Source organism: Mesocricetus auratus, unplaced genomic scaffold, assembly GCF_017639785.1.
Source record: "Mesocricetus auratus isolate SY011 unplaced genomic scaffold, BCM_Maur_2.0 Super-Scaffold_100013, whole genome shotgun sequence".
Lineage (NCBI taxonomy): Eukaryota > Metazoa > Chordata > Mammalia > Rodentia > Cricetidae > Mesocricetus > Mesocricetus auratus.
Window position 1 is genome coordinate 46,095,761 of NW_024429196.1, and position 12,172 is coordinate 46,107,932.

At 43.9% G+C, this 12,172-nt stretch overlaps 1 protein-coding gene across 2 annotated transcripts; it reads right to left on the reverse strand.

Annotated features, from left to right (window-relative positions):
• Window positions 1-1,981: 1,981 nt before the first annotated feature.
• On the reverse strand, window positions 1,982-10,066 carry Hfe (homeostatic iron regulator). 2 transcript variants are annotated; one of them, XM_005066463.4, is made up of 6 exons: window positions 9,731-10,059; window positions 7,187-7,450; window positions 6,686-6,985; window positions 5,363-5,638; window positions 5,129-5,239; window positions 1,982-4,201 (listed from the first exon to the last, which is right to left on the reverse strand). In XM_005066463.4, exons 1-6 carry the CDS (start codon window positions 9,804-9,806, stop codon window positions 4,161-4,163), a joined length of 1,068 nt encoding a protein of 355 aa, XP_005066520.1. In that variant the 5' UTR covers window positions 9,807-10,059; the 3' UTR covers window positions 1,982-4,160. The 2 variants fall into 2 exon arrangements, with proteins under 2 accessions (XP_005066520.1, XP_021080729.1); XM_021225070.2 differs by lacking the exon at window positions 5,129-5,239 and having other exon boundaries at window positions 9,731-10,066.
• Between the last annotated feature and the right edge of the window lie 2,106 nt (window positions 10,067-12,172).

Here is a 12,172-nt window from a genome sequence, read left to right on the forward strand (position 1 = left end):
GGTTTTTAATTCCTGTTTCTTGTTACCCACCCCAGCTAAATATGAATTAAAAACACATTTAGAAAAAACGTTTGGAAATATTTCTGATAATGTTACAGCACATTTATTTCTCACTACAGAAGACATGCAAAGTCTGCTATCAGGTAGCACTGGCAATTCCTTACATAGTTTGTCAATAAATGGCAACAGTGTTCCACCACCGGCCTTCTTGGCATGGAGATAAGTCTTATAGTAGTTATGAGCTGAATTAAAATTCCAGCACAATAATTTTCTAGCTATTAACAAGAAATTTCAACCCCATGCATGGATTTTCATAACATTGAAATAAAAGCTAACACTGCCAAAAGGCCCTTCCTCATAGAACTCTGGAGAAATTAGCAGTGAGAACAGCCCAGCATCCAGTAAGTATTTTAATTTTACAAAAAGTTGGGGAGTGGGAGAGTACTTTCTTGACATGTGTGAGGCCTTGGGTTTGATTCTCAGTACAGAAAATGAGTTTGTTTTAGAAAACACTCATTCCACAAAAGATGTTCCTGGGACTGCAAATTCTTATTAATGCAAATAAGGAGGGAGATAGAGAAGCTTTTCCTCAAAACACTATTTTTCTCTTTCTCTACCTTGGGCAGTTAATAACAAACAGCAGGCCTGCGCCATCAGAATTCATGCTGGGCAGGGCATGATCAGGTGATGCTCAGTAATATCTAAGTGAATGCATATATCAAAGCACCCATGCTTTCTAAAAATTGGCTCTTGGAGTCCTGAAACAGTGCATTACTGAAAAGGGTAGGGATTAGTCACTACCAAGTTATATGCCAGTCAGCCCACACACCTTTCATGCTTAAAACTGTTCATAGATATTGGCTTAAAAGTAACACCATGACAAAATTTGGCACTGTACCTGCAACAATTTGTCTGAAATGTGTCTGGGGAGGGCAGGATGAGGAGTGCTGTAAGACAGTAAAGAGCTACCCGACTTTTCTCACTGCAGCACTTGAGGAAGTGCTTCCTGAGTGGACCTCCCACTGTTGAAGGAGCCTTGGAGATCACTGGGTTGTTTGTTTGCAGTCTGTTCCTGTTAGCAGTTCAGAATACCAGCCTTTCCAGTATCCAGTACACAATTCTGTTTTCTATAAATTTCATGCACTTTCTCTTTAAAAATATCTTCATCACACACACACACACACAACCTCTTATCATTTGTTCTTTTAAGAAAGTTTTGTGTAGCCCAGGCTGGCCTCCAACTCCCTGAGAATAAGCTGGCGTCTGATGCTCCTGCGTTCACCTCCCTCACACTGGGATGACAGGCATGCCCAACACACCTGATGTTTTTCTAGATGAGAACTGCTGCTTCCACTAGCCCCTGATCAACACTTTACCTTGGGGATATGTCCTTTCCCCCACCTCTTTGCAACCAACTGTGATGGATTGGAATGAGCCGCCAGGTGTCACCCTTCTCCAACCTACCACATTGCAGGGGCCTCCCTGCAGGTAGAGCAAGGATGGTGAGTGTCTACTCAGACCCTGCCCCCTTGGGGGGGGTAGGGGAATACACACTGAGTCGGGAGTCTGTCGAAGCAGGATCTCAGATTTATTCCAACAGGCAGGAACTTATATAGGACTGAGGTAGGGGATGGGAAACTTGGGATAGGGTAAGGTGACGTGAGGAGTAAAGGCCAATAGTATTCCACCAAGCAGGCAGGTAGCTAGGCAGGGGGCAATCTTGCATCAGGTCAGGTTGAGTCACCCCTACGTGGGGGTTACAGGTCAGAGACAAGTCACCAAACTCAAGTCAGGCTCAGGAGCCTACACTGGGCCTCGCATCCTAGCCTTTCTTAGGCCCAACACCACATCATGTTAATGTTTAGCCCGTGATGAGGGAAGATGGGAATTTTGAAAATTAAGTCTTAAATATTTAAATGCAGCCCCTAAAATTTGTGAAAAAGTCAGAAATGACACTAAGAAACACACCAAAATGCAAATGTATCATTCATGCAGTCTAATTTTTACACCATTTTTTAGTTAACTCTAACATTTCCCTATGAGGCAGAGGAAACCCCATGGCATTCTGCTATGTACAGACTGATATTTAGAGAGAATAAACTACAGTGTGCTTTCAGCTCAGCTTGTAGATAAACACTACTTACAACTCAGATGATAATGTTCTTACAGCAAAGGAAAATTATCAATTTAGCTATCACAGTGCAATGAAAGCATTCTATAAAACACAAAGGAAAAAAATACAAACCTATACTCCCAGTTACAGTGGGAATAGTTTTTAAAAATTAAATCAAGCCAAAATAAAAATATCCTTAACTACATCCATAAGATGGGCAAGAATATCAATAAAGCTGTGTGGTACAAAATACAGTGGCATATTTGCCAAATCATGTGTTGCATACATTTTGATGGGAGTTATATCTAGGCAATATACCAGCTGCTATTAGAGTGTGTTACTCACTCAGGAAATGATAACTCTAAGTCCATCTATTTTCAACAGTGAATTCATATTTTGCTGCTTTTTTTCCTTGTACCTAACTTTCATAAACAGAAAACAAGACAAAGATCAAAAAAGAAAAAAAAAAAAGAAAGTTGAGGTCCCAGCTCAAATGTTGGTCTGAGGCACTTGGTCTTTAAGATAGAATTTATAGCACAGTCATGCAGGCAAATGTGTGCATTGGGGGAAAGTGAATACATGCCATCTGGATTGAGACATGTGCCCACGCACACATGTACATACACATGTACACATATATGAAAACACACATGAAGATGTACTTACACAAACATGAACAGACGAACCTCTTTTCTGCAACCTAGTAATTTCTAAATTGTCTAGTTAAATCACATTTTTTGCTTTACTGTGTACAACTATGAATGAGCACAGGACCTCAGCAACTCTACCTGCCAGCTTCCATTTTACTTCCATGAGATGAGAAAGGCTAACAGACTATTGGCTGCCAGGACAGTCACTTGAAGGTTCTGACTCCAGAGGCATCAGCTTCAAGGACATTAGTCAGATAAGCTAAAAAACTAAACTGAACTAAAAGATGCCAAAAGAAACAGGAGATTTAACGGACTCAGGGTAGCTGGGGGCTGGAGAATGTTGACAGCTATTTCTCATGTCATGAGTCAAACTCACTGAAAGGAAACCCCAGGAGACAAGAAAAGAGTCATCTCCTTTCTCCCCTCACTTCATGTAACTAATCCAGTGCACAGGGTGCACCAAAGAGTCACAATGACACTCTAACGGCTGTCTGTCTGTCTGTCTGTCTGTCTGTATCTCTGGAGAAGTGTGCGTCTTCAGCTCCCTCAACTAAAGAAAAAGGATGTTGGTGCAGATATTAATTTCCACCTCATGAAAACATTATGACTTTCAAGTCAGGGTCAATGTTTAGCAGGTGATCAGAGCAGAGTATAATATTGAACACTTCTTTACGAGTGCAAGCTACACTTTATTATTATAATCATTTATGATTTCTATTATCCAGCAAGGAGAGAGGGTACTTCACAGGCATCATGTCAACAACGCACATGAAATTAATCTGTCCAACACCTTTGTAAACATGAACACATAGCCATCATTGTATACACAGACATCTGTATTTTCTTAGAGGGTGTCTCCTCAGTTGTATTGATGACCATATAACACTCCAATGTCATAAAAGTCAGAGTTTGGTGACATAAGAATCACCAGGTAACAGATGGAGAGGCTCAAAAGATGGTTGAGTGGTTCCTAGATTTTAGGATGTGTGTGCAAAATTCTGGAACAAGTATATGTGTGCATTCCAGGAAGAATATTCATAACTTTTTCAGATATGAAAATGAATCGGGTATCCTCCAAATTTAGAGAGTCTTTTTAAGAAGTAGACATATGAAGTCTAGATGGATGGAGGAAATGATGGATGTTTCAGGATGCAGGCGGAGATTCATGAGACCAGTTCTGGAGGGAAAGGTTGCATCTGGAACAGTCACTGTTGTTCAGGAACTCAAAGACTTGACTGGGGGAAACATCTTACGAAAGTGAACAGGGAAAGCTAAGAGCAGAGTACCTCAGGCACTTTCTGTGTATTAGGTCCAACTCTGTCCTAGAATGGAGCAAGGTTGGTTCCTCCAAGTCTTTGGCTGGGTCTCCTCCCTTCCATAGGTCTGCAGGCTGCAAGTCATTCACACTCTGCTAAGACATAGTCACCCATGGTTTCTTCTGGGAAGATAAGACACCAAGGGAGAGGCATTATTGACCAAGCATCATCTTGCCCTGTCCCTTTCTATTTCCTCTATCCCTGGTCATACTCGTCCAGGGACTCTGCTGGATTTCAGAGATGGTCATCTCTTCATATGACACTGTTTGGTAGCTGTCTGCTTTCCTTGTTACCTAACTCCACCCCCAAACTTTTTCATAAACACAGACATTGTTCCCTTTTGCTTTTGTGACTTTGTCATCTCCCCAGTCATCATAATATAATGTTCTACAGAACTGTGTATCCTGGCTTCTGTCTCCCTTTCATTTTCCAATGTTACAGATAACCAGAACCAGGACAGAGGCAATTTATGAGTGAGGTACACATGAAGTCAGGGACAAGGTCCAATAATACATTCTTTTACTCAGCATGGTTGTTCTATCTGTGGTGTGTGTGTGTGTGTGTGTGTGTGTGTGTGTGTGTGTGTATTCTAAGAGGGAGTCTCACAAAGTAACCAACTCTTTAACTCCTGGTAATCGTTTTCCTGACATTAGGGGCACAAACTACCACACCTATTTTCCATCATCTTTCTTGATGTAATTTGAACATTTCTTCGAGTGACATCCCAAATCTTTTCATTCTCAGAGGTCTTCTTTAGCTGCACTTGTCATAAATTCCATTCCACAGTAGGTTTAGGCTCGGAGACTTGGCCAGTGGTTTTCTCAACCTCAACTCCCTGACTCTACCTTAAATAACACCTGCAGAATAATAGGTGCCTAGAAGGTGTTTCCTGAATTGGGAACTTCCTATCTGGGGAAGACAAAACAACACAAAATATCAAGTGCTCTCAAAGAAAAGAGCATAGAGAGGAATTCCCAATAATTTCATTTTCTGCAGGAATATGTGTCCATGGAAAAGTACCATGACATTTCCTCCATGCTGCTACTCACCTGAAGCCTTCCTTTTCCTTAAGATTAGGAACAAAATGCCAACAAAGAAGAAGACACAAACGGTGATCCCACTGATGGCTCCAATAATCATTGCCCGAGATGGCAAGGGCTCTAAAATGGCAAATGCAAATTCAAGTCTATGACTGCCACATCCCGCCCAGAGCAGACCTTTCTCTCACAGCCAAGGTAATCATCTCTATGACAGGTGTCTCTACCCTGAATGCCCATCCTTACCCCAGGTGGCAGTGAGGGGATGATCCAAGCCTGGGTGCTCCACTCGACAGGTGAACCTTGTCTCATCACCAGGGGCTACAGCCAAGGTCATCTGGGCCTGATAGGTCCCATCCCCATTAGGCAGCACATCCTCAGGGTTGACATCCTTGGCATCCAGTGGCTGGTTGTCCTTCAGCCACTTCATAGTGATGTTCTGAGGGAAGAAGTTCAGAGCCTGGCACCTTAGAGAGGTCCCTGCAGGGGCCCAATGATGAGTCACCTTCACCAAAGGAGGCACTTGAGGGAAAGAGGAAGGAGAGGAGCTTGTTTTACTCTGGGCAGGAGGACTGACATTTTCACTTTCCTTTGTGGTAGGAAGAGCACACCCTTCTTAGAAAAACCAGCTGCAGGAGATGCCATTTGGTATCTTGAAAATGGCATCAAAATTTGATGCTAATGAAGTGCCACAAGTCCGCTCTCCTGTTTAACACCTATTTCCCAGGCCCTTTGACCAGGCAGACATTTCCCTTTCTGTAAAGCACATTTGACTTGGACTCTGTTATCTGGTTGAGCCTAACAGCCATTCTTGTAGGAAAGGGCCTTGGTAAGAGGAAGCCCTCAGTGAGACTGCTGTAGTTTGGGGAAATAATCTTTTACTGCTAAAGGATTCTGCTGCTCAGATGGGTTGCCTTATTTGGTATTTTCATCTGATAATGATATTTCTGTGTTCTTAGAAGACATAATAAATATACATAGGATTCGTTGCTCCATCAGAAGAAGAGTACGGATGCTTCCTTTCAAGCCACATGCTGAAGAAAATAATTTTGTAGTTCATAGCTGTGTTGTACAGCTCAATATGAAGTGACACCTCTATCCTAAATGGTGGTTCACACTTTGAAATCAAGGATTTGGGAAGCTGAGGCAGGAAAATTGCTATGTCTGTGGCTAGTCTGACCTACATGGTGATATCTAGGCCAGCCTAGGTTAAAGTGTGAGAGTCCATCTAAAAAACAAAATAACAACAAGCAAACAAATAAGAAACAACAAGAAAGTCATAATAGCATTATCCATGTGTGGTTTATGATTGTAATCCTAGAACATGGAAAGCTGAGGCAGGGGGATTTCCAGAATTTGAGCCCAGGTTAGGCTACATACTGAGTTAGTCAGTCTGGGCTACAGAATGAGATCTTGTCTAAAGAAAAAAAATGAAATAAATAAAATGGAAATCTTAGGACTGAGAAAGTACTTTCTCAAAATTTGGGAGTGGCTGAAACTTGACCTGGTACCTTGGATTCCCCTCCACTCCCACTCAAGAGTGTGGGTCCTAAGTATGGTCCCTCATACCTTGCTGCCTCAGAAGTCCTCTCCCCAGCTCCAGGAACTGCTTCAGCTGCTCAGGACAGTCCCTCTCCAGGTAGTCCTTGTTCTGCCTGGCCCGAACCTTGTGCTCTTCCCACTCCACCTTAGTGGCCCAAGCCCCTGGCTCTGCTGCTCTCCAGTCCAGTGTCTTGGGGCAGAATTCAAGGTGGTCTTGTCCATCATACCCATACTTCCAGATGGCACTGGTACTGTTGTCTTCATGCTCCTCACAGCCCAGGATCACCTGAAGGATGTGGGACTCCGACATCACTCCCAGCTTAGTGACTGGAAACAAAGAAGTACATGTTGTCCCCACCATCCTCAAGTATTGAACCATTGGGGCAGACAACAATCTCTCTCTCTTCTGTGTCTCCTATTCCCCACCAGGTTCTCACACCCACAGTTGTCTACTTCAAGATGTATCCCCAAAGTAGCACAATAGTGCTGTGCCCACCACAGAGAGGTGACTCCCCCCTCTCCACATACCCTTACTGTGGTTATAGTTGTCCATGATATTCCAGAAGTCCACAATGAACATGTGGTCCCACCCTTTCAGGCTCTGACTCAGCTGTAGCCACAGCTGGCTTGAGGTCTGATCCAAGATCCATGGGGCCCGGGGCTCAGCACGTCGACTCTCATGATTGTAGGACACGAAGAGTTGGTCATCCACATAGCCCATAGCCTCAAACAAAGGCAGTCCAAGTTCTGTCTCTGAGGCACCCATGAAGAGGTAGTACAGAGAGTGTGACCCTGGGGAAGTCAGTGAGCATTCAGAATGGGCAGCAAGTGGGATCAGAAGGCCCTGGGTCAGCTGCTGCTCTCACATGAGGGAAGCCTCTCTGCAGAGTGATACAGTTCTCTTCCCAGCACAGCCTTTTGCTCTTACTCTGCCCACCTTCTTGGGAGACTTCGGAAAGTGCTTGGGTTTCTCTGTCTGTGGGGACCAAGCTAAGGAGTTGCTGCTCAGTTTGTTAAGTTGAAAGCCCTAAGGAGTTGGAGGAAGTGAATTTTCCCTACTTCCGTCTCAGAACATTTTCATGTGTAGATGTTGGCTGAAAAACCCTGCAGAGTGTGCTGCCACAGAGCTCAGGACAGCTTGTCAGCAAATAGAAGGGGTTCCCAGAAAGGAAACTGACAGGAACTCTCAGCATGGGGCTTTCCCAAATTTCTCTCAGTTCCAGGGCAGGGATGTTCAAGGGCACAACTTTAGTACTTCAAATGGCACCTGGCTTGGGGGTTAGCGCTTCACAAAGACTTGTTGGCCTGGAGTCAGTGGTTCACTCACACTTCTACTTCTAACCCTAATACTCTGGAGACTGAGGCAGGAGGATTGCCTCAGCTTTGAGGCCACCCTGGTGTGCACAGGTGAGTTCCCACCCATCTGAACTACATAGGGAGACACCCCTGGGGGTGGGGTGGGGCTATGAAAATAAAGCAAGATCATCTTGAAGATTATTTCTTTTCAACCTGAGGAAAGATCTAAGGTGAGAGCCAGTGAACTAGCAATAACTGCTGCTTCTCAGTGCATAACTAGTCAAAAAGGATCACAGATCCAAATGTTATTGAAGTGTATTAAGCAGCTCTTTGGCATTCTTCAGAAAAAGCCTGTTAATCCTTTGTTAATTTGCAAATCAACAAAGCCCAGCTGAACAAGGGCCTCTAGAACAGTGGTTCTCAAGCTGTGAGTGTAGACCCCTTGGGGTCGAACGACCCTTTCACAGGGATCTAAATATCAGATATCCTCCATATCAGATATTAACATGATTCACATCAGTAGCAAAATTACAGTTATGAAGTAACAATGAAAATAATTTTATGCCTGGGGATCACCACCACCTGAAGAACTGTAGTAAAGGGTCGCTGTCTTAGGAAGGTTGAGAACCACTGCTCTGGAGGTGCCCAAAACATGATACTGTCAAAAAGGCACTGACCTCTCACCCACACTCACTGAAAGGGTGTGGAAGCCTAGCATTCAGCCTGCCCTCTGTGTCATGAGACTCCTGCCATACTCTCTTTTTCTTAACCTACCTAGCCCACTTCCAAGGCTTAATGCACAAAGATAACCTTGCCCCATACCTGAAGTTCCCTGGATGACAGGAATGTCAAAGCTTCAGGACAGGAATTCCCCCCACCTCCAAACGAGGGTAACTAATTATCTATGAGGTGAAGGCAGTACCTTGAGGCAGAAGACATAGTTATGTAACACTTTATGGACTACATTACAGGATGAACAATTTATGGACTCCATTGTAGGATCCATGGCTGTCTATTTACCAGAAACTTTTGCTTTCTGTTTAACCTTAAATGTCATGTCAGGACCCTGAAGATGGACTCATTCTCTGGGCCACCTGATCTTCCCAATATGGTCACACTGAATAGATCTGATTCTTCTTTACTGGACTTCTTACCTGGCACATTGTTACCAACCGCAAGGGCTGTCAGAGTCCTGGTTACTTCCCTTAAATCTTTGTTTACGCTATTACATCCCTTTGTAATAAAAACAATGTTTCTAGACGAGAGAACAATTACCAGGAGAGAGGAAATGTCTTTGGCTCTCAGGCTCCTGTTCTCTCCAAAAACTGATAGAATGGGGTGCGACCCAGCACCTCCAGCACTCACAGGGCAAACATCTGAGTCTCTCCCCGCACCCAGAAGAGGAAACACCAAAGAGGTGACTTTGGTTGCTCTAGGTGAGAAATTTCAGATCGCGGATGAGTAGGGGTGGTAGAGGATAGCAAAGCTCACAATAAAAGCGAAAGGAGATCGGAGACTGAGACCCCAGGCTCAGCTCTGTCAACGAGGCTCCTCACACCGGTGCCTAGACCCGTGACAGTCTGCTAGAGCAGGGAAGGAATGTGCCCTGGGCAGCTAGTTGTGTGACAGATGTCCCCTCAGGGGTCTGCAGGGGGAGAGCTAGAAAGAGGGACCCCGGAGGGCGGCCTTGGCACTCTGAAGTGACCAGTTCCCGGAGCCAAGAAAGTCACTTTCGGTTTTGTGACCCACACCCCCACTTTTCCCTCCCGCACTCACGCTGCGACCGCGCCTGCAGAGCCAAGGACCACAGCAACAGCAATAGTAGCACAGGGAGCCCAGCTGATAGGTCCATGTCCCCAGTCTGGTCCGCCTGTCTTCACTAAGTTCTGGAAACGTGGAGGATCCAAGAAGTCACCCTGGAGCCATTGCTTAGGCTCCGAACCTCTCAGACAAAACTTCCTGGCAAGCGAAATCCCTTTCCGGGACATTGGTGGAAAGAAACAAGTCCCAAGTCTCAGTGGTTCAAGTGACCCCAGCGGTCACAAGGCCGAGGCAGAGATTGCAGTAAATTCAAGTCCAGTCTGAACTACATAGTGAATTACAGCCTAGCTTAGACTACGGGGGAGGGAGGGGGAAAGGGGAGGAAGGGAGGAGGGAGGGAGGAAGGAGAGGGAGACAGAGAGAGACAGAGACAGTGAGAGACACAAACCGAGAGAGACAGAGAGATTAAAAAGATTGCTTCCCTTCTACTTTTGTTTCCAGAGATCCCTCTCTGCCCCCTTTCTGCCCCTTCTCTTCTCTTCCAATAAACTCCCCATGTGAAAAAACAAAAAAGAGAAAAAGATTATCCAGAACTTGCACTCTGTATCCTGAAGCTGAGGGTGCTTGTGAAACACTCAGTGGCCCAGCAGCCCTCTGGACACTCCGCAGTCCCCACCCCTTAAATCACTACGAATGCTGTGAAGAGAGAAAATTTATCTCACACATTTGAGATCTAAATATTGAACAACTTCATACTCAATATCTAAATTCTGGCTTAGGCATTGCAGGCAAGCTAATAAATTTAATGCATATTTATTCAAAGTCTTAAAGTATCTAACAAATTTAGCAAGGGGTACCTTTCTGAGGATGCTAACTTTGGCATTTTTGAGAAGAAAATCACATTAGGAAATGAAGGGCTCTTAACTGAATGTGGATAGTTGAAATAAGGTTGAGAATATGAGTATCTAACGTTTGGTTATTTTTTTTCTTCTTTTTCTTTTGTGTTACCAAAAAATAAATCACATTTATTATAATGTGATTCATGTATTTAATATGCAAAGGTCAGTGGGTTTGGGTATATTTGATAAAGTTAACAGCCATTCCAATTACCAATCAATTTTGGAATATTTACATTTTCTAACTCACTCAATTTTGGCCATCTCTCAAATTCCTGCATACTCCCAGCCCCTTGGCCCCCCAGGCTGAACAATCACTCATCTACTTCTCCTTTAATTCTGACATGTTCTACAATTAGAATCTATACTTCCTGTAGCTGGTGTGTGTGTGTGTGTGTGTGTGTGTGTGTGTGTGTGTGTGTGTGTGTAAGAGAGAGGGAGAGACACAAAGAGAAAGACAGAGAGGTTTCTGTGGTTTAGCCTAATGTTATCCTACACGCTTGTCTCTAACAAGGATTCATAACTCCACATTTTATCCACTCCTCAGCTTGTGCACTTGTGAGATGTTTCCATTTTTTTCTGCTTTGGGGAATAACGTTGTCAAGAACATTGGAATATATTTTAATGTTTCCTTATTATCTCATTGCTCTTACATATACAGCCATGAGTAGAGGCTGTGTAGTAACTATTATAACCTTTAACAAACTGCTAGACTGTTTTCCAGCAGCTGTAGACACTATTTCATCTTCCTATCAGCAGAGTACAAGAGCTCTGATATTTCTACATATATTATTGTCCATCTGTATAACTCTAGCTAATTCACTGTGTAGGAAATGACACCTCAGGACTTGGGTTTCCTTTTCCTTGATAAACAGTGACATAGAACATTACTTTACCTGTTTATTATCAATTTGGAAATCTTTGGGGAAATATTGTATCAGATCCTTCCTCATTTTTTTTCGGGGTTGGGACTGGGTTATTTGTATCTTGCTGCTGTAAATGCTTGTGCATTTGCTCTTAAGTCCTTACAGCACCTCCATCTTGTTCTCATCTGCCACTAAAGCTTGGCAACTCAAGGAAATGAACAAGTGCTTACAAAATTACATCAGCAATAGACATATATCCCATGGGGGAATATCTGTTATCAGTTACATGTTAAAATCTATGAGAAATAACCACAAGAGGTCCTGTTAATACTCCCACCCTGTCTCCCACATAGAGGTGTTTCCATGATCTTCCTTCATGGATACACATCTATCTAACCCTCCCCCACTACTAAATGCTTTAACTGCTCACACCACAGATATACACCTATACTTGACATCAGCAGAAGGGAAGTGGGAAGTGACACAAAGTTGCAAAACCCAACCTACTGCATAACCCTGTCGCATCTGCTGTGTGGCCTGTGTCCGAGAACGTGCGGAGGGTGTCGGGGATTGACAACACAGAGACTCGTTCAACGATGCAAAGAAAACTTTAAGCAGGCCCCAAAAAGGCTCAAGAAAACTTCCTAAGAAAGGTTCCCTCCAGAGAAGCTTCTGCTCTCTCCTCTACCCTGGCT